Genomic DNA, 22375 nt, shown 5'->3' with positions numbered 1-22375 from the left:
GTAATAGTGTACTGGCAAGAAACTTCCTATTCCTTGATGGTTTTGTAAACTTATATTTCTTTAATTCTGAAATGGTTAATGCTAAGCTACATATCTGGATAAACATTTTAAAAAATGGTGAGCCCTCGACCATGTGTTACCATCGACACTCTTCTCCGATTAGACTTATTTTGAATTCCTCTTTATTATTTTTTATTAACCTGTTAAAATATATAGTAACATTCTGATTTTAATAGCCAAAACAAAATAATGATGATGCTGATAATAATAATGACGATGATAATGATGCAAAAGAAGAATGAGGAGGAGAAGAAGAAGAAGAAGAAGAAAAGAAGAATAGAGAAGATAAACAAGGGGAGGAAGATTAAAATGCTATACAATATTTACCTGATATTGTTGTTTGTAAGATTTATTCATTGCAAGGCTCACTACAACTTGGAACCAATGCCATAGTTAGAATATCCAAAGTTTTTCAGAAGAAGTCAAAAGTTTTTCACTTTGTAATGGACGCTATGATAACTTTTTTTAGCTTTAATATATAATGGCCGCTATAAGAACTGGAGTAGTAGCATATAATGTAATTTTATACTCTTCTATGCTTTATGCTAAAGTACTCACAGCAATGTTGTATTTTGGAATGGAGTAGATTGATTGATTCTCTGACTCCGCCTTTTTGCGTTTGGCCTCGGCTTCCTGTCGTCGACGTTGAATGTCTTCCCTCATCTTACGAGTTTCCTCCTGAAAAGAAAAAGGGGGAAAATGGAAATAACAGTACTGTAAATCAATCATCCACTATTTAACCTTTAAGAAAATTATTTCATCTATCTCTTACATGTATGTCTTCAATATCAGCATAAAAAAACACATGAAGAATAACAACATTCAGTAATTTTACAGAAGCTTGACATGGGTGACATCCTCTTGAATGAAAAAAATAAATAAATAGTCCCTACAGTACAACTGACCCCTTTACCACATAGTAATATTCAACATTTTGTCATTGGTTATGATAAAACTGACTTGTGTTTTAGAGAGCAAAATGAATGCACCCATGCTGAGATGAAGGTTTTTTAGGTCTATGTAGGATTTATATTCTTGGACTACAACTTATACATGTAGTCTCAAACCACTTTTGGTCTACCTTTAATTTGGTCTACACTACACGTGGTCCAATTACCACTTCATCTAATTGTCATATATATTCCAAAGCCCAGTTGGTCTAATTGTGACTTTGTAGAATCGTCATTTACTTTGTCAAATGAAAATTTGGTCCAAAACAGTTCACTTAAATACAATGCAAAGTGTAGATATTAGACAAAGTGGACACAACCTGATTGGATAATACACAAATTTCACAAAATGGTATAAAATGGGCTAGATGCCAATTGGAGAAGTGGGTGAAGAATAATTGAAAATTTATCTGTTGAAGCAAAGTAGATATTAAATCATGTGTAGCGTTGTCACAGAATAAAGAGATATTGATGATTGGGCTTTTTGAAATATCATGCAGGAGGTCATTATAAATGCCATTGATTTAGTCATGTGGTGTAAGTTCTAAAAAAAATTGTTTAGTATGATATGACGTACGGGGTAATGTTTGAAAACAAAAAAAAGAAATTCTCTAAAGTATGAAGTCTATGAACCCCATAGAACTCCCACCCGAGTGGAGCCAAACAATAGTGTGCAGATGGGTGCAACAGCGTCTAGTATGCTCTTGCCTGACGAAGACCAGCAGACGAAACGTCACTGTACTATGTTTGAACAATCATGAGACAAGTTCTGCTGAAACATTTTAACTTCATTCAGATCATCAACCCCAATAGTGTCAGATATCATACTTTTTAACTTCCAAAGAGAGAGAGAGAGAGAGATAGAAAGAGAAGAGGGGGGGGGGTAACAGAGAGTAACAAAGAGAGAGAGAGAGAGAGAGAGCTCCAAAGATTTCCCATCCCTGGACCCAAAACCGATTTCCCTTGTTTCGAGCAAATATTTGAAGTTATAGCCTTTCAATGATTGAACATCAAAAAAATGAAAAAAAATTGTGCTGAATCTTTTTACTTTTATACACATGACCTTAGGCCGTTTAAATAGCTGTGATTATTGAACCAAAGAGTTATCACCATTGGTTCCATACAGATGCGAATAAAGGCATATTTTCATGAAAGCAGACAGCCATATATATGACTTTTGCTGTACCAGTCTACGCATACCGCACAAAGAGCTGCGCAGTGGAACGAATTGAACACAACGGTAATGGCCAATCAAAATCGTTGTACCTTGAGAATTTTGTCTGAAGCAACGATCAGGAACAAATCACAATGATCGTTCTTTCATACCAGCACGCCTTTGTGTTTCAGGCAAGCAAGCGGAATATCGTTTCTGTACACGTGGTTGTAAAATGAATGTACATTTTGTTCTATTTTGTGGACTGGACTCCTGCTCAGTATCGTAGTAAGTTTTCAATGTTATATTTGTGTGAAGCATAGAATATTAAATGTATTTACAATTATATGTACCATACTAACAACAAATAGTGCTTTGTACATGTACATGTACTGATCCGGACTAGGGACGGACAATGAGTCACCAAAGATGAGTAAATAAAAATGGCGGTCACCATGGGCTTTCTTTCATGCTTTGTGCTCATAAATACAATTTTTAAAGCCTTTTGACCCGATATCGACGTTGATGGCATGCATGTCCATTGCTATTGGCATCTAAAGAATACAAGAATCATGATTGGTGCTACAATATGTCATCATTCAATCTTGAAAATTTGTTAAACTGCCATAAAATTTGAATAACTGATTGGCAAAACAAGCTTATCCATTTTTATATTTTTATAATAATTTTCTTATTTCTTTTTGCTTTGCAGCATACAAAATGACAATGTATATTCAGAGGTGGGTAGCAATACACGTAAGTGTGATTGTCTTATTCTCCTGTCAAGCTGGATGTGATGGCGAAATACAGCACATAGACGCAATAGAAGGAAAACGTGCGGATATGGATTTTCCATATCCCTGTGACAGCACAAGAATAACTCTCCAGAATGGTAATAGTATGCCATTCTTCAACTCGGGGAATTCCTCGTTAGTTTTCCCAAGAAACTACATCATTACAAATAATAATGATACTACCAGGTGCTCTCTGCACCTTGCTATTTCACCAGTTACAAGAGACGACAGAGGTGGTTACATCATGACCCCATACAAGAACGGTAATCAGCAACCAGACGTCAAGATATACTTAAACGTTGACTTTTCTCATGGAAAAGCATGGTGTTCCTCAAGCACCATCTCCATCGGAGGAGAATGGATCAAACTGAGCTGTACAGCTTCAGCTGATGCAATTCCACGGCAGATCTCATGTTGGCAAGATGGCATGAGGCTACCCAAACTGGAGCCAACAGATGAGAACAAAGGAGGACAGTTATTACAACATCAAGACATATTTGCCAGAGTATCTGGTCCTGTACACTGCTGTTCCCACGGCATTGACCGGAACCAGACACGATGCGAGTGCAAGGACTGTGCATGGGATCCTCTTCAAAATGGGCCAATGTATGACATACCTGAACCTTGTCCCCAGTCCACACAACCTCTACCCTCTACACCGGACGTAATGAATCCTCGAACCACTGAGGCACACAGCAACTCTACTAGCAATTTAGATTGTAAAACAGGCCATCTGTGGTACACCACCAGTACAATTTTTCTTATAATTTCATTATTTATTAACATCGCTCAGTGGAAGCAACGCTCTGTGCTTAAGGCACAACTGAAGACAATTCTGCAGAGACAGCCCTCGCCTGAGAAAGAATCTGAGACACCTTTGCAGGATATTGAAAACACAACATAAACGTGTGATGTGGATGTCACGTACGTGCAAAGCGCCAACTTAATGTGTTCCGCCATCTTGCTTGTTGGTTGCCGATAAAATGCGCATTTTCAGATTTTTTTACGCTCAGTCATTATCCATGACTGAAACATTGACCAATCAAAAATTAAGATTCTATAAGAAATATGAATATTCATATACGAAAGTATAAACATAGATAATTTAATTTTATGTGAAATTTAAACACAATTCTTCAAAATTGGGTTAGTTTTATGTCTGTAAAATGACCCTTAAAACCAAAGTTTTTTTTCGAAAAAATAAGGGTTTTCCCAAGTTGTCATGGTAACATGGCCTGAATTAAAAAAGCGTAGCAAACACTTTATTTCAGTGATCGAGGATGTATTTGTTTACGGTATACGTCTACAAAAGTTGTAACATTTTTTTCCAGACCATGGATGAACTTTCAAAAAGAGATATTTTAGGCAAGTTTTTATGATTTCCGGCAATTTTCTGACATAGGCATTTTGAAGACATTGTTTTTACAGAATTAGAAGAAGACATCATGGATTTTCCTAATTATCACGACGGATATGCAACTTACTTGTAAATAAATCAAACAAAGTCTATGATTTATTTTCGATAATGCAAAAAGAGACATTCAAGTCTCTGATTGAGAGCCGCAGATTTAACATTCGCACGGCGCAATGGTAACGTTTTCGCCGAATTCGTTGGGGCGAAAACACCAAGCGAGCCGTCCCACTCACCAGTCCCGAACGCTGCGCTGTATGTTTGATGATATATCTGGTGCCATTTCGTGCTTATAAATTTGTTTTTTCTACAATGCCACTTTCTCATTAAAATTATTTGTCATGATAACATTGAAAATATTATCGTTTAATGGCCCAAAGGATCGACTGTAATAAAATACACTTTGAAATATTGTCAGAGAGTGATTAGTTAGGTGATGTTTATGGTCAGAATTTAGTCATGGCTTCGGGTGAACTTACGCGAACGCGGTCACTTGCTCACGGGGCGAGTCGGCCTGGCAATTTGGTGGAGGGCCGTTACGTGCAGTGCAGCAAGAGCAGAGTTGGGGAGTTAAGTAAAAATACTTTGAAATAAGTAATCTGCAACTATTTTTTGTCTTACTCTTATCCCTTTAGATAAGAGATTAAAATTCTAAAAGATTAAATCCAATTTTAGACAGTGGCAGAACAGAGTGGTGCTTTATAATTCAATGGGGGGGGGGGGTCGTGCATATGCCCCCAATTCAGAAAAAAAAGAGGAAAAAGAAAGAGAATCTTGCGAACTTGTTCAATTGGATTTTTGTAACCAAAACATCAAAATTATGCTCATGTCGGTTGCAACTTACTAAATTCTTTTTAAATTTTGCCTGATCGATACGCCATATCGTGTATAACCCCAAATTTTTTTTCGCTCGTTCATGTCGTTACGCCACTGATATAACAGCTAGTTTATGCCAACATTATTTGGTTGCGGGATCAATTCAGCTATAACTAAACATTTATACTTTATGCCTGTTCAACTTCATACAGGTTTAGGCCTGTATTTATGAGATATTTTTAAGATCTATGGGTGCCTTCATTATTTTCATTTTCAATTAAAACAATTATTAATTATGTATTAATTTAGTATTAAATTTTTTCATTTTTTTATTGTGTTAAATCGTGCCATTTCTGTTATATTAAGCCCTTGTAAAAACATGCTCAGTAGCAGACCCCCTCCCATATATAAACACAATATAAATGTATATAAAATGAATTGACCCCCCCCCCCCCCCCCCCCCCGGCTTCCCTATCAAGGACAAAATGAAAAAAATCAAAATAATTGACCGCCCCCCTTTGACGAGGCAGCTGTCGGTGGCATGAGTGGCATGATGTCTTCTTTGACTTTTTTGCGTGTAAAAATAATACTGAAGAAATATAGGGGCACTCTAAGTGTCCCCCATGAAAATCAATCTGGATCTGCAAGTGCATGGGGCTGCGCCCTCTCCAACGTCATAACTTCACCATGGCTCCGTAACACAAAGATTAGCGATCAATCGCTAAATGAATTGGCTAATCAAGATCAATGTTACACGTGCATTTGTCGCAAAATACTGACTAAGAACCAATCAGAAGCGTTCTTTCATTTTTGCTATTCATCGTAAACCTTTGTGTTACGGAGTCCATATGTTTACGTTCTAGCTCTCATATTTTTCATCTCCCTGATTTTTGGAAGAAAAAAAACAAGGCGAAAGAAAAGAGTGAAATAAATCCAATACGATTAATCACAATTTGAGTTGTTTGAAAGAATTATACTTTATTAAATTCTACAACCATGATGAAGAATAAACAGCAATCTTGATAAATTCTGGGGGTTTTTTTCAAAAATGAGAACCAATTAACCTTTTTCTGATTTTTCTGTCACTTTCCACATTTTGAAGAAAAAAAATTAAGTTTTTCATCGACGCCCTGCACTGATGATAAAACTGTATCCCCACTGGGTCCTCTTAACTCCCCCCCCCCCTCTCTCTCCCTCCCCCCCCCCATAAAGCGCCTTGCTCATTTCTCTTATCTCACCTTGACCTTAATTAGTTAATCTTAACGATTTGGCGGTACTGTCAAACGTGACTGGTCGCCATCATAGCTTCATCCCCAACAAACACGGAACAAACAATCACAACAATATTCTGGTGTTCGACCCAACATCATTCCGTTCAATACGCGTAAGGCCATACGTGGGCATGCACAAACAACGTGGGTTGTCAAAAACTGACCCGCGTTTGGACTGAAATTGTGATTAAAATAAAAATGTTACAAATATCACAAAAATATGGGTATAATAACGGATATTTGATTAACGGAAAAACATCAATCGCTTATTCATAATAATTCCGGAAAAGATTTGAACGAGGTTTTTATCAATGGTAATCAAGAGGAATTAGTGTATAGATGAATGGCGCTCAACGTTAGCCGGGTGAGGGCGCGCGCCAAATCTGGCCAGAATCTGGCAATATGGCGTCGCCCTTTAAGCTGACGTTGGGTCTATGGCTCGTGCACGTACGTGGTGGGTGGGCGGGGTTCAACTTTATTGTGTACAGCACGTACGTGCAAAGCGCCAACTTAATGTGTTCCGCCATCTTGCTTGTTGGTTGCCGATAAAATGCGCATTTTCAGATTTTTTTACGCTCTGTCATTATCCATGACTGAAACATTGACCAATCAAAAACTAAGATTCTATAAGAAATATGAATATTCATAAACGAAAGTATAAACATAGATAATTTAATTTTATGTGAAATTTAAACACAATTCTTCAAAATTGGGTTAGTTTTATGTCTGTAAAATGACCCTTAAAACCAAAGTTTTTTTTCGAAAAAATAAGGGTTTTCCCAAGTTGTCATGGTAACATGGCCTGAATTACAAAAGCTTAGCAAACACTTTATTTTAGTGATCGAGGATGTATTTGTTTACGGTATACGTCTACAAAAGTTATAACATTTTTTTCCAGACCATGGATGAACTTTCAAAAAGAGATATTTTAGGCAAGTTTTTACGATTTCCGGCAATTTTCTGACATAGGCATTTTCAAGACATAGTTTTTACAGAATTAGAAGAAGACATCATGGATTTTCCTAATTATCACGACGGATATGCAACTTACTTGTAAATAAATCAAACAAAGTCTATGATTTATTTTCGATAATGCAAAAAGAGACATTCAAGTCTCTGATTGAGAGCCGCAGATTTAACATTCGCACGGCGCAATGGTAACGTTTTCGCCGAATTCGTTGGGGCGAAAACACCAAGCGAGCCGTCCCACTCACCAGTCCCGAACGCTGCGCTGTATGTTTGATGATATATCTGGTGCCATTTCGTGCTTATAAATTTGTTTTTTTTACAATGCCACTATCTCATTAAAATTATTTGTCATGATAACATTGAAAATATTATCGTTTAATGGCCCAAAGGATCGACTATAATAAAATACACTTTGAAATATTGTCAGAGAGTGATTAGTTAGGTGATGTTTATGGTCAGAATTTAGTCATGGCTTCGGGTGAACTTACGCGAACGCGGTCACTTGCTCACGGGGCGAGTCGGCCTGGCAATTTGGTGGAGGGCCGTTACGTGCAGTGCAGCAAGAGCAGAGTTGGGGAGTTAAGTAAAAATACTTTGAAATAAGTAATCTGCAACTATTTTTTGTCTTACTCTTATCCCTTTAGATTAATTAGATAAGAGATTAAAATTCTAAAAGATTAAATCCAATTTTAGACAGTGGCAGAACAGAGTGGTGCTTTATAATTTAATGGGGGGGGGGGTCGTGCATATGCCCCCAATTCAGAAAAAAAGAGGAAAAAGAAAGAGAATCTTGTGAACTTGTTCAATTGGATTTTTGTTACCAAAACATCAAAATTATGCTCATGTCGGTTGCAACTTACTAAATTCTTTTTAAATTTTGCCTGATCGATACGCCATATCGTGTATAACCCCCAATTTTTTTTCGCTCGTTCATGTCGTTACGCCACTGATATAACAGCTAGTTTATGCCAACATTATTTGGTTGCGGGATCAATTCAGCTATAGCTAAACATTTATACTTTATGCCTGTTCAACTTCATACAGGTTTAGGCCTGTATTTATGAGATATTTTTAAGATCTATGGGTGCCTTCATTATTTTCATTTTCAATTAAAACAATTATTAATTATGTATTAATTTAGTATAAACCTCCATGATACATTTTATTGTGTTAAATCGTGCCATTTCTGTTATATTAAGCCCTTGTAAAAACATGCTCAGTAGCAGACCCCTCCCATATATAAACACAATATAAATGTATATAAAATGAATTGACCCCCCCCCAGGCTTCCCTATCTAGGACAAAATGAAAAAAAAATCAAAATAATTGACCGCCCCCCTTTGACGAGGCAGCTGTCGGTGGCATGAGTGGCATGATGTCTTCTTTGACTTTTTTGCGTGTAAAAATAATACTGAAGAAATATAGGGGCACTCTAAGTGTCCCCCATGAAAATCAATCTGGATCTGCAAGTGCATGGGGCTGCGCCCTCTCCAACGTCATAACTTCACCATGGCTCCGTAACACAAAGATTAGCGATCAATCTCTAAATGAATTGGCTAATCAAGATCAATGTTACACGTGCATTTGTCGCAAAATACTAAGAACCAATCAGAAGCGTTCTTTCATTTTTGCTATTCATCGTAAACCTTTGTGTTACGGAGTCCATATGTTTACGTCCTAGCTCTCATATTTTTCATCTCCCTGATTTTTGGAAGAAAAAAAAACAAGGCGAAAGAAAAGAGTGAAATAAATCCAATACGATTAATCACAATTTGAGTTTTTTGAAAGAATTATACTTTATTAAATTCTACAACCATGATGAAGAATAAACAGCAATCTTGATAAATTCTGGTTTTTTTTTTCAAAAATAAGAACCAATTAACCTTTTTCTGATTTTTCTGTCACTTTCCACATTTTGAAGAAAAAAAATTAAGTTTTTCATCGACGCCCTGCACTGATGATGAAACTGTATCCCCACTGGGTCCTCTTAACTCCCCCCCCCCTCTCTCTCTCTCCCTCCCCCCCCCCCCCATAAAGCGCCTTGCTCATTTCTCTTGTCTCACCTTGACCTTATAATTAGTTAATCTTAACGATTTGGCGGTACTGTCAAACGTGACTGGTCGCCATCATAGCTTCATCCCCAACAAACACGGAACAAACAATCACAACAATATTCTGGTGTTCGACCCAACATCATTCCGCTCAATACGCGTAAGGCCATACGTGGGCATGCACAAACAACGTGGGTTCTCAAAAACTGACCCGCGTTTGGACTGAAATTGTGATTAGAATAAAAATGTTATAAATATCACAAAAATATGGGTATGATAACGGATATTTGATTAACGGAAAAACATCAATCGCTTATTCATAATAATTCCGGAAAAGATTTGAACGAGGTTTTTATCAATGGTAATCAAGAGGAATTAGTGTATAGATGAATGGCGCTCAACGTTAGCCGGGTGAGGGCGCGCGCCAAATCTGGCCAGAATCTGGCAATATGGCGTCGCCCTTTAAGCTGACGTTGGGTCTATGGCTCGTGCACGTACGTGACAGTATACAAATATACAAATAGCGAATAGGCATGAGTGCGATGGTGCGAGATTTCGCACGAGGTGAAAGAAAGTTGCTCTATTCAACGAGGCGTTAGCCGAGTTGAATAGAGCGTTTCTTTCTTTCACCGAATGCGAAATCTCGCACCATTGCACGAATAAGAATATTCGCTATTTGTGTTGTACAACGCCTCGGAAGTCAGCGAAAATGTGATAATATAATTTTTTTTTTCATATATCAAATTAAAATGATGGAAATTTTAATGCAGACAATAATTAACACAATTTTTTAGCCGCTGGCTAGCGTTGCGCACTTGAAGCAGCCAACATCGCGCATTTAATCAGTACGCGTTTACCGGCAATTATGACGTCACAAAAGATAAAGTTATGAGATCTAGGCTTGACCGAACAAAATTAGGCCTGCTAGCCTAGAGTAGGGGATCGAGATCTAAACTAGCTCAAGGCTTAATAGATATATAGTTCTAACGCAAGGTCTAGATCTATCGTTAGAATATAATGCTGAGCGTTATATGATAATCAACTTACCGTTGATGGAACTGTGCAAGTGTCCACAACACAACAGAAAAACAGCAGAGCAATCAATCAAACATGGATTTGGGGTCCAACATGAAATCCACAAAGGCACAGCTTCCGAACACGGATTTTGGGTCCAACATGAAATCCACACAGTTTAGCTCCACTGATTTTAGGTCCAACATGAAATCCACCTCTTTGGTTCCAAAAAACAAGTCCAACACCAACATTAAATCCAAACAGTAAACTAGTTCCAATTAAACATGGATACAAACAGTAGTTTCAAACAGTTTTTAAAAATCCAACTCCGACTTGTTGTCAACATATTTACAATTTTCAAGCTTAAAAATAAAAATGTTACTTTTCTCAGACTGAGTTCACGTACCGTACGGTACACTGTCAAATAAGTTCACGACTAGATCTACAGCAATCTAATTCTGAGTTCAGTGAATTGTGATAGGGCTAGGCCTAGGTCTAGAAATGTCTAACAAAGGGTCGAGGCTATAGGTCCTAGTCTATTTGTTGTAGAAAGTAACAGGCCCGTGAAAATGAAAATGTTGCACGGTATTCGATGACGATGTATTTTGGTGGATATTCAAATTATCCTGAAATATCAATTGTTCCTGGGAGAGAGACAGGATGGGTTCGTCAATTCCAGCAATCTCAAGACTCTCAGCATCGAGTGTTGCATTACTATTAGCAGGTCTAGATTTAGGTCTATAGATAGGAGTTCCATTTCTACTTTGTGTCTGACTGGAGACAAGACAAGATCCCGGACCAGTGTCAGTGGGACAAGTTGAAGTGTGTGGTACAGGTCTAGATCTGGATCTAACGTTAGATAGGTCTAGGCCTATGTTAGATCTGTTGCTTGGAGTTAGGCGTGGTCCTGAGACTCCTTGTTCTAATTTATCTTCTTCTTGCAATGAAGATGCGATTTGGGCACTCATTTCTCTCTTCTTCTTCTTGCTTGTTTTTACATAGTTTTTTAGAGAGGACTCTGATCTGTGTCCAGTTACTTCCATGATATCTCGGGAAGCAATGCCTGCTTGATCGAGAATGGTCACTGTAGTCGCCCGCAGGCTATGGTTGGTGTAGTGAGCTGTGCATCCAGCACTCTTTGCGATGTTTTTCATTTTGTTTCCTAAGCTGTTTAGTCCGAGAGGTGCTTTGTCATACCAGGGTCCATTTTCTGGGGTCTTGGACTTTGGCCTTTGCCAGAAGTTTGTCAATTCGGGATTCAGCAAAGTTATATATTTCATCAATGAGAATACTGGACATCTTTCAGATCCTTGCACCTCATACATTCGTCCACCAAACTTTTCATCTTCATTTTCTCGTCTTGACTTCGTTAGCGTGTCGCGATGCTCAAAATATCGAACTCCATCTTCGTCTTTTTGCAAGACATAATCATCAAATTTCATGAGATGAAGATTTTCACGACCTCTTTGTCCGAAATATGTCATGACATCAAGAAACACTTTGTTTTGTAGTCCAAGTGGTGTGTTTGTATCCACTGCATCTGATTGAGCTATTTTTGCCATGTCATTATCAGATATGGCAGTTTTGTGTTGAACATATCCTTTGCCCTCTTTTTTCAGCTTTATCATCATGGCCTTGTACATTTTCTGACTTTCTGGGAAATTTGCTGCGTCTGAAATATCCACACCTCTCACAGATTTGAAATGACGACAAACGCCAAATCTAATGGCATGCATTGTCTTTTTGGCATAAAATGTGCCATCTTCCTTTCTCAGACCGGCATAGAAGCGGCAAAGAAACTTGTCTAACTCATCCTTGGATAGTTTTTCCACGTCCTCGAGCGAGGTAGAAGCACATTTGGCAAATTCTTCCAGTCGACATTTTGCAAACTTGATACCGCGTTTTGTGTTTTTTGCATCCGCATCAGAGACAAGCTCCTCCAATTCTAGATCGGTTAACAGTGCAAATGTAGGTGCCGCCATGGTAATCCGATTGGAAAATCCAAATAAATACTCAAAAAGTTAGATTAAGATCTAGACCTAGGCCTAGCCCTGTCCGCAACGTTAACGAGCTACACTCACTGTGAATGTGATCTAGATCGTAAAAAGCTAGTTGCTAGTAGCAATGCGCATGCTTACTCGCATACCTAATTTTTGTCATTACGTAGCACGAGTATTCGCGCATTTATTATCGTATTGTGACGTCATCTGCCTAAGCCGTGCAATGGTACATTTTGGATGGTACGTCTTGCGTGCAACGGTACGAATGTGTGACATTCAGCCTCCCATTTGATCGCGTACAACGAGCTAAGTAGGCGTTGTACAATACCGAATAGGCATGAGTGCGATGGTGCGAGATTTTGCATGAGGTGAAAGAAAGATGATCTATTCAACGAGGCGTTAGCCGAGTTGAATAGAGCGTTTTTATTTCATTGCATGAATAAAAATATTCGCCATTTGTGTTGTCCAACGCCTCAAAATTTAGCGAAAATATGAAAAAACAAAGAGTTTATCCCTATAGTAATCTATGAAAAAAGGGAACAAAAATACTGAAAGCGGAAAGCAAAATCCCACAAGCGCACATGACCTTGGGCAGCATTGCGCATTTACAGCAGGCTCCTATGTGCACTGCACCTTCATTTTTACTGAGCGCAATTAAGTCGTATTGTGACGTCACCTCCTAAAGCCGTGCAACGGTACATTTTGGATGGTACGGCTTTAATGCAACGGTACAAATGTTTGACATTCAGCCTTCCATTTGCTCGCGTACAACAAGCTAAGTAGACATTGTACAATACATACACACTCATTTTCCACAGCATATTATCTGTACACTCATCAGTCAAATATACATGTACTTCGTAATGAAACGCTAAGGAAGAGCGCCCTACAGCGTTGAGTAAGTACCAACCTTTTTTTACCTTTGCATATCGCGAGATAGTTGTTTGAAATGGTAAAGGGATGAAGGAATAGACAATTTTTACATTAAACATTTTTTTCTTCATTTTTTTTCTTAAATCAAAGATGAATATATTTCAGAGGTCTCTGGGTAATGAAAGGATGAATTATTCCCATGCACCACCCTTGAGCCCTCTCCAAAGTCCCCTCTCTCAATTCCCCCACATGTTTTATACACAGCTGCTTACCTATGTGTGATGGTTTACTTACTCAACGCTGTTGAGCACCCTTCCACATAAGCATTTTTCAGGCATTTGGGAGTGTTTCAAAAAATCGCCAAAGTGTCGGATCTTCCCCTTGTAGTATCTTTGAGTGTATGTAGACTATTGTAGGAAATTGTGTGTTTTTTTTAAGTTTAATTGGATGTAATTCAGCCTTCTAGCTGATTTTTTTTTCAATCACTCAATCTGTACTGTAAGTGCAGTGAGACCAAGGCTTAAGATATATATATATATCTTAAGCCTTGGTCTCACTGCACTTATACAGTGCGTCCCAGAAAAAACGAAACCGAGATTTAGCGATGATTTATCATAACTTAATCATAAATAAAATAGAAAAATGACCTATCAATGTAAAGCTTAGAGTCTCCTCTTTCATCTGGTATTACTTAGATTATTCCTCATTCACGCATGAGTGAGTAAAGACAATTCGAATAGAGGATGCCAAAAACTCACTTGGCGGGGGGTATCTGAATTTCAAAAAGAAAATCACATGACTAAAAAGTTCAATATCTGCTCTTTTCTTTGATACCTCAATCACAGAAAATGGACAAGAATTAAAAAAGTTATGATCCCTCGAAATAATGGTTGTATTTCCCTAATTTCATTAAATAAACTTGTTTTCACCGGTTTCCCACAGAAGCTATCGCACGGTAACAAAAGACTTCATGCATGGCTGATCGTCAACAAAACGGAGTGTCGAGTTAGTTTGAACGCTAGCCTGTAAAACCTCTTAATTTTCTGAAATTATTGAAATTCAAGCCTTATTTCAAATAACCAGAACTTTGTCATTTCTTGACCATTTTCTGTAATTGAGGTATCAAATTAAAGAGCAGATATTGAACTTTTTCAAAATGAGATTTGCTTTTTAAAACACAGATACGGCCCGCCAAGTGACTTTTTGGTACCCCCTTTTCAAATTGTTTTTGCTCACTCATGCCTGAATGAGAAATAATTTAAGTAATACCAGATGAAAGAGGAGATTCTAAGCTTTACATTGATAGGTCATTTGTCTATTTTATTTATGATTAAGTCATGATAAATCATCGCTAAATCTTGGTTTCGTTTTTTCTGGGACGCACTGTATATCTTAAGCCTTGGTCTCACTGCACTTACAGTACAGATGCAGAGAGAATGTTAAACGGAAAAAAATCTTGCCATCCGTTGGAAAACGTTAGGTATCCATTGTGTACTTTTTACATACGGGTTATCCATCGAGCATCCGTCCACTGTGATTTCACGGTTCGCCCAGTTTGGAGCGAATGAAAGCAGATGGAGCTAACCCGAAATTTTGCTTGTCCACTGTATACGTTCTGATAAATATTGTGTTCATCGGCCAGTGGGATCAGGCCTTTATCTTCATTTTTGGTCTATGCTTTTAAGCCACCGATTGCCAGACATTACTTTATGTTGCCTTTATCAGCTAGATAAGCAACTTTGTGTGTGTTATTATTTTATGCAAATGGACCGGGGGGGGGGGGCACTTCCATTCACGATTGGATACCATGCACCCCAAACACGTAATTTCCATATTCTAAAAATGCAATGTGAAACCCTACCCTTAACAAGTATTGGAAACAAAACGATACTCTTTGCAAATCTTCCCTGAAATGATCCCCTAAACAAGTACAGGAATGTTTTATTGTTACGGGTCCTTCGGTCGTCGGCTTTATCTTATTTGGTTTAGTACGACCCCACCTTTTGCACCTCGCGCAAATCGGACTCTAAACACGAAGTGTTGAGGCAAAACGGACATCCTTTATAAAACATTTTAATTTTGTTTTATCATCCCCGCAAATTCGACCCTAAACACGTAATTTTCCTAGCGAAATAGATACCCTTTTTTCAGTATTTTTGTGTTTTTGACACCCTTATCACACTACGTACGTAACGTGCCCTATCATGAAAAAGACATCCTTTTTACGTGTTTTTTGGTCGCGCATGGTATCCACTCCTCAATGGACAATGTAAACTTTGACTGTGCTAAAAAGATGTAGTTTAATGTATATTTATATGTATATATACTTTATATTGCAAAACTGTTTATAGTTTATACAGTAGATATTTAGGGAGTACTATCTAAGAGTTATAGAAGTCTGATTGAGATAACATTTTATATTTCTAGCTGTACAGTAGATAAAAAGGTACCTATAAACATCAAATAAGTCTTCTATAACTGTATATTTTTAGCTGCACAGTAGATTTAGGGAATATGTACACAAGATTGAAGAAGTCTTCTACAACTGTATATTTTTAGCTGTTCAGTAGATTTAGATAATATGTACACAAGATTGAAGAAGTCTTCAATAACTGTATATTTTTAGCTGCAAAGTAGATTTAGATAATATGTACACAATATTAAAGAAGTCTTCTACAACTGTATATTTCTAGCTGCAAAGTAGATTTAGATAATATGTACACAAGATTGGAAAAGTCTTCTACAACTGTATATTTTTAGCTGCAAAGTAGATTTAGTGAATATGCACACAATATTGAAGAAGTCTTCTATAACTGTATATTTTTAGCTGTTCAGTAGATTTAGATAATATGTACACAAGAATGAAGAAGTCTTCTATAACTGTATATTTTTAGCTGTTCAGTAGATTTAGGAAATGTGTACACAAGATTGAAGAAGTCTTCTACAACTGTATATTTTTAGCTGCAAAGTAGATTTAGGGAATATATACACAAGATTGAAGAAGTCTTCAATAACTGTATATTTTTAGCTGCAAAGTAGATTTAGGGAATATGTACACAAGATTGAAGAAGTCTTCTATAACTGTATATTTTTAGCTGTTCAGTAGATTTAGGGAATATGTACAAAAGATTGAAGAAGTCTTCTACAACTGTATATTTTTAGCTGCAAAGTAGATTTAGAGAATATATACACAAGATTGAAGAAGTCTTCTACAACTGTATATTTTTAGCTGCAAAGTAGATTTAGTGAATATGCACACAATATTGAAGAAGTCTTCTATAACTGTATATTTTTAGCTGTTCAGTAGATTTAGATAATATGTACACAAGATTGAAGAAGTCTTCTATAAATAACTGTATATTTTTAGCTGTTCAGTAGATTTAGGAAATGTGTACACAAGATTGAAGAAGTCTTTTACAACTGTATATTTTTAGCTGCAAAGTAGATTTAGGGAATATATACACAAGATTGAAGAAGTCTTCAATAACTGTATATTTTTAGCTGCAAAGTAGATTTAGGGAATATGTACACAAGATTGAAGAAGTCTTCTATAACTGTATATTTTTAGTTGTTCATTAGATTTAGATAATATATACACAAGATTGAAGAAGTCTTCTACAACTGTATATTTTTAGCTGCAAAGTAGATTTAGGGAATATGTACACAAGATTGAAGAAGTCTTCTACAACTGTATATTTTTAGCTGCAAAGTAGATTTAGTGAATATGCACACAATATTGAAGAAGTCTTCAATAACTGTATATTTTTAGCTGCAAAGTAGATTTAGATAATATATACACAAGATTGAAGAAGTCTTCTACAACTGTATATTTTTAGCTGCTAAGTAGATTTAGGAAATATGTACACAAGATTGAAGAAGTCTTCAATAACTGTATATTTTTAGCTGCAAAGTAGATTTAGATAATATATACACAAGATTGAAGAAGTCTTCTACAACTATATATTTTTAGCTGCAAAGTAGATTTAGGGAATATGTACACAAGATTGAAGAAGTCTTCTATAACTGTATATTTTTAGCTGTTCAGTAGATTTAGATAATATGTACACAAGATTGAAGAAGTCTTCAATAACTGTATATTTTTAGCTGCAAAGTAGATTTAGATAATATGTACACAAGATTGAAGAAGTCTTCTACAACTGTATATTTTTAGCTGTTCAGTAGATTTAGGGAATATGTACACAAGATTAAAGAAGTCTTCTACAACTGTATATTTTTAGCTGCAAAGTAGATTTAGGGAATATGTACACAAGATTGAAGAAGTCTTCTACAACTGTATATTTTTAGCTGCAAAGTAGATTTAGGGAATATGTACACAAGATTGAAGAAGTCTTCTACAACTGTATATTTTTAGCTGCAAAGTAGATTTAGGGAATATATACACAAGATTGAAGAAGTCTTCAATAACTGTATATTTTTAGCTGCAAAGTAGATTTAGGGAATGTGTACACAAGATTAAAGAAGTCTTCTACAACTGTATATTTTTAGCTGCAAAGTAGATTTAGGGAATATGTACACAAGATTGAAAAGTCTTCTACAACTGTATATTTTTAGCTGCAAAGTAGATTTAGGGAATATATGTACACAAGATTTAAGAAGTCTTCTAAAACTGAATATTTTTAGCTGCAAAGTAGATTTAGGGAATATGTACACAAGATTGAAGAAGTCTTCTACAACTGTATATTTTTAGCTGCAAAGTAGATTTAGATAATATGTACACAAGATTGAAGAAGTCTTCTACAACTGTATATTTTTAGCTGCAAAGTAGATTTAGGGAATATGTACACAAGACTGAAGAAGTCTTCAATAACTGTATATTTTTAGCTGCAAAGTAGATTTAGGGAATATGTACACAAGATTGAAGAAGTCTTCTATAACTGTATAATTTTAGCTGCAAAGTAGATTTAGATAATATGTACACAAGATTGAAGAAGTCTTCTACAACTGTATATTTTTAGCTGCAAAGTAGATTTAGATAATATGTACACAAGATTGAAGAAGTCTTCTATAACTGTATATTTTTAGCTGCAAAGTAGATTTAGATATGTACACAAGATTGAAGAAGTCTTCTATAACTGTATAATTTTAGCTGCAAAGTAGATTTAGATAATATGTACACAAGATTGAAGAAGTCTTCTACAACTGTATATTTTTAGCTGCAAAGTAGATTTAGATAATATGTAGACAAGATTGAAGAAGTCTTCTACAACTGTATATTTTTAGCTGCAAAGTAGATTTAGGGAATATGTACACAAGATTGAAGAAGTCTTCTATTACAGTGTATATTTTTAGCTGTTCAGTAGATTTAGGGAATATGTACACAAGGTTGAAGAAGTCTTCTACAAATGTATATTTTTAGCTGTTCAGTAGATTTAGGGAATATATACACAAGATTGAAGAAGTCTTCAATAACTGTATATTTTTAGCTGCAAAGTAGATTTAGGGAATATGTACACAAGATTGAAGAAGTCTTCTATAACTGTATATTTTTAGCTGTTCAGTAGATTTAGATAATATGTACACAAGATTGAAGAAGTCTTCAATAACTGTATATTTTTAGCTGCAAAGTAGATTTAGAGAATATGTACACAAGATTGAAGAAGTCTTCTACAACTGTATATTTTTAGCTGCAAAGTAGATTTAGGGATGAGAGCAAAAATATCACAGCATTCCCCCTGCAGGCTATCCCTACAGCACGCCCCAATTAAGAATCCCATGCCCCCTGCAGGCGGTCATCACTTGCTCTTAAACATAATCCGTCATGCCCACTGCGTGCTGCCGCTATTAATCTCTATAAATTAATCCACCATTCCCCCTGCAGCCTACCACCGGTCGTTCCAAAAAATAATCCGCCATGTCCCCTGCGTGCTGCCACGCAAGATTTTTCCAAATTAATCCACCATTCCGCCTGCAGCTTGTCACCTATTGCTCTAATCCGTCATGCCTTCCGCGTCCTGCCGTATAGATCCTGCCATTCCACCTGCATGCTACAAATGCATCCTGGGGCCCGTTTCTCAACCAAATCGGAGATAGTGACGTAATAAATCATCTTGAGCGTCCACATGCGATTTTTTGTAATTAAATTGATTATTCATAACTTCCTTTTCTCAGGAATTGAATGCTTCATGTTATAAGTATATAAGATGCATATTTTACCTCTATTAGTTTTCTTAGATGTGTTTTTCAATTCATATCACAATAATTACAGTCTTACCTTAATTTTAGATTTGACAATTATACTATTTTGTGACTAAGGCTACGTCTGAGCTGCTCTTTCTGTCGATAGTATCGTTATTAATGGATTCAAGTTTGGAATTCTTTTAATGCTCTCCACGGAGTGGAGAAGGTGCATACATCGTATGCGAGCATGGCAGGATCCGATGACAGGGGTAATGATATCATTGTGTTTAAAGCGCTAAGAGACGTCGTTACGACGTGATAAGTTCCAGATAAATGCGGATTGTTATCATTATTGGTTCATTTTTTTCTGTATAGATTAGATTTCCTTTCATTTATTTCCGATGTTGAATTTTTATGTAAAAAATGATATCATGTCCATCTCACAATTTTCCTACAAAGTGCTTGAAATATAGGGCTTAAATTCACCATTTTTCAGGTCGGAATATCCAATATCTTAAGATTATGGTTCTCGTTCGCCTCATCGATTTCATGATAAAAATGTATAAAGAATGCCCAGATTCTAGGTGTAATCTGAAACACGCGCCTTGATGTCTATTGAGATACGCAGCATGTTCTGTGTTAAAAATATTATTTTAGATTTTAGATCTTTTAAGTTTTAGATCCGAACACCAAAAATTTCGACACACATTATTACTGTAGGAAGGCTACCAAGCACTCACCCTCTTCGTTATTGCAAAACATAATTGATTATCCAGTTTTTAGGTCTAAATCTCGATGTTTTACCCACTTGCTTTGCGCTCGCATCAATAACATATCCTGTTTACGATTACAATAAGTGCTTAGAATTTCCATTCTTCAGGGAGAAACGTAAAAAATCAGCTCGCGCTTTTTGCGCTCACATTATTTGATTGTTAAAATATTTAACACTCTGATCTGAAAATTTTGTTAAGGATCACAAACAAATTTTGGGACAAAATAGATAAAATTTGAAAATAGCTCGCGCTCGCAATATTTGAAATATGAGATTATATACGTATGTTGATTTATATTATAAAGCTAAGAAGTGACTAACAGAACTAACCCTTCAAATAAAAAAAAGTCAGTTTAGATCGGCCAATCCGATATGGCTAGACCCCCCCCCCCCATGGAGAAGGCTGGATCCGCTGCTGGTATTGGCATGACAATTTATTTTATCATTTTCCTTTTCTCTCCAATATTGTAAGATTGTCTTGACTTATTCATTCGTCAGATTTACGGCTTAATGTTTTCTGTTAACTGTCGCAAAAAAGCAAACATATGTAGACAATTAATACATCGCAATATCGACAATTTCGATTGCAAAACTGATTTTTTAAATGCAAATTCAAAAACATAATAAAATACTATAAGGCATTGCATCCTCAAAGCACCATATCGGTGCAATAATTATTTGGTTTTTTTGTTCATAAAGGATTCATAATTTGAATACAACGGTGTAATGCTGGTTCTTGAAAGGCCTTCGCTGACGTTGCGATCGATCGACTGGTATACGAACTGATGGAAAAAATGCATTTTGCTCATTTCCTGAAAGTTTGCTAATTGAGGTTCAAAATTATTGTTCAATTACTCATAATGAAATTTTAAATAATTGCACGCAATTATTTCGGATTAAAGGTAAAATCGTCATCGATTGTACGATTGATACGACGTTATAACGATTATATTCTGGATTTCATTTCATTTTGAGGGTTGCATATTAATGGATTTAAAAAACTGTATGGTTTAGATAATAGTGTCTTACTTCGTTTTACTTGAAAAATCTGGTCACATAAAACAGCCGTAAAGTGCATGGGCGGTGGCCTTTACAAACATTTGATCATCCTTGTTCTCCGTTCAGTTTGTTCCTTCTTTTCTGCCCATCGCCCCCCCCCCTCCCCACTTCAGTTCTTCGATCAACTCCGATCTCCGTTCAGTTTTGTTCCTTCCCATTGCCCCTCCCCCTCTTGCCTTCAGTGTCTCGTTCTTATAATAGTCCAGGATAGAAGAGGCATGACCTTGTTTTTTTATATATACAATATTTTTTGATGGTTTCTTGTCAATTCGAGGGTGCTGATTACGATTCTGAATGATGCCACTCGTGTAACCTTGAGCATTTCCTGCAAATTGGCAAAATCCAATATGGCCGCCAAAATATGCAAATTACCCATGAAAATCATTAAATTGTCCGCACATTGACTGTGAAATGCATGAAATTGTGTGGCAGGAGTGAAATACAATCTTAAAAAATAATTTTTGACAAAAAATTATTTTCCTGATATTCAAAATGGCCGCCATAGGCCATTGTATACACTATCATGTACAATATGTATAGGGAAAACTAATTTTCACAAAAATGAGCACTAAACTGCAAAAAATCGCGATGTATGAACGAAGTTATATATGCAAATCACCATTACTAACGAGAAATATCATTTGTAATGTCATATATGGGAAAATTGCAGTATTTTGATATCTAAAATAGCCGCCACTGGCCCAAACAGTATTGCGTACAATGGCAATGGGGGCCAAAAAATTCTCAAGAGTGATCACTAAAATGCTTATTATGAAGATTAAACAGTTGGAATACTGACTATAAACATAATTATTAACGAAATGTATTATTAATATGCCATGTATGTGGTGAATGTTGTATTCTGATATTCAAAATGGCTGCCAAAGGCCCTGAAAGTATTATACACAATGAGAAAAGAGAGAAAAGAAATCACAAGATCACAGCAATGAGCGCTAAAATGCATATATATGTGATAAATTAATTGGATACTGTCTAAAAACGTATTTTCTAACGAAATATATCATTCAGGTTTCAAGTTTGTGT

The 22375-nt window shown here is 36.3% G+C and overlaps 2 protein-coding genes across 2 annotated transcripts in view; one reads left to right on the top strand and one right to left on the bottom strand.

The window, feature by feature from the left end:
- Positions 1-737, bottom strand: part of LOC121420945 (troponin T, skeletal muscle-like) — a 29216-nt gene extending 28479 nt beyond the window's left edge. Inside the window, exon 1 of the mRNA XM_041615500.1 lies at positions 619-737. Within this exon, the coding sequence (XP_041471434.1) occupies positions 619-723 (105 nt within the window). The 5' untranslated portion in view covers positions 724-737. The remainder of the gene's footprint in view (positions 1-618) is intronic.
- Positions 738-2368: 1631 nt separating this feature from the next.
- Positions 2369-3861, top strand: LOC121420944. Its single transcript, XM_041615499.1, has 2 exons — positions 2369-2451; positions 2876-3861. Exons 1-2 carry the CDS (start codon positions 2403-2405, stop codon positions 3859-3861), a joined length of 1035 nt encoding a protein of 344 aa, XP_041471433.1. The 5' UTR covers positions 2369-2402.
- Positions 3862-22375: the final 18514 nt, after the last annotated feature.

This window comes from Lytechinus variegatus, chromosome 9 (assembly GCF_018143015.1).
Source record: "Lytechinus variegatus isolate NC3 chromosome 9, Lvar_3.0, whole genome shotgun sequence".
NCBI classification, from domain to species: domain Eukaryota; kingdom Metazoa; phylum Echinodermata; class Echinoidea; order Temnopleuroida; family Toxopneustidae; genus Lytechinus; species Lytechinus variegatus.
The sequence above is the reverse complement of the archived record's forward strand: the minus strand, read 5'-3'. Positions and strand labels throughout refer to the sequence as shown.

What these genes read in the sequence shown, in the direction of transcription:
- LOC121420944 (XM_041615499.1), top strand. Translation starts at nt 2,403, where the DNA reads ATGTACATTTTGTTCTATTTTGTGGACTGGACTCCTGCTCAGTATCGT. An exon ending in GACTCCTGCTCAGTATCGTA is followed by an intron (nt 2,452 to 2,875) that starts GTAAGTTTTCAA and finishes TTTGCTTTGCAG; the next exon opens with CATACAAAATGACAATGTAT.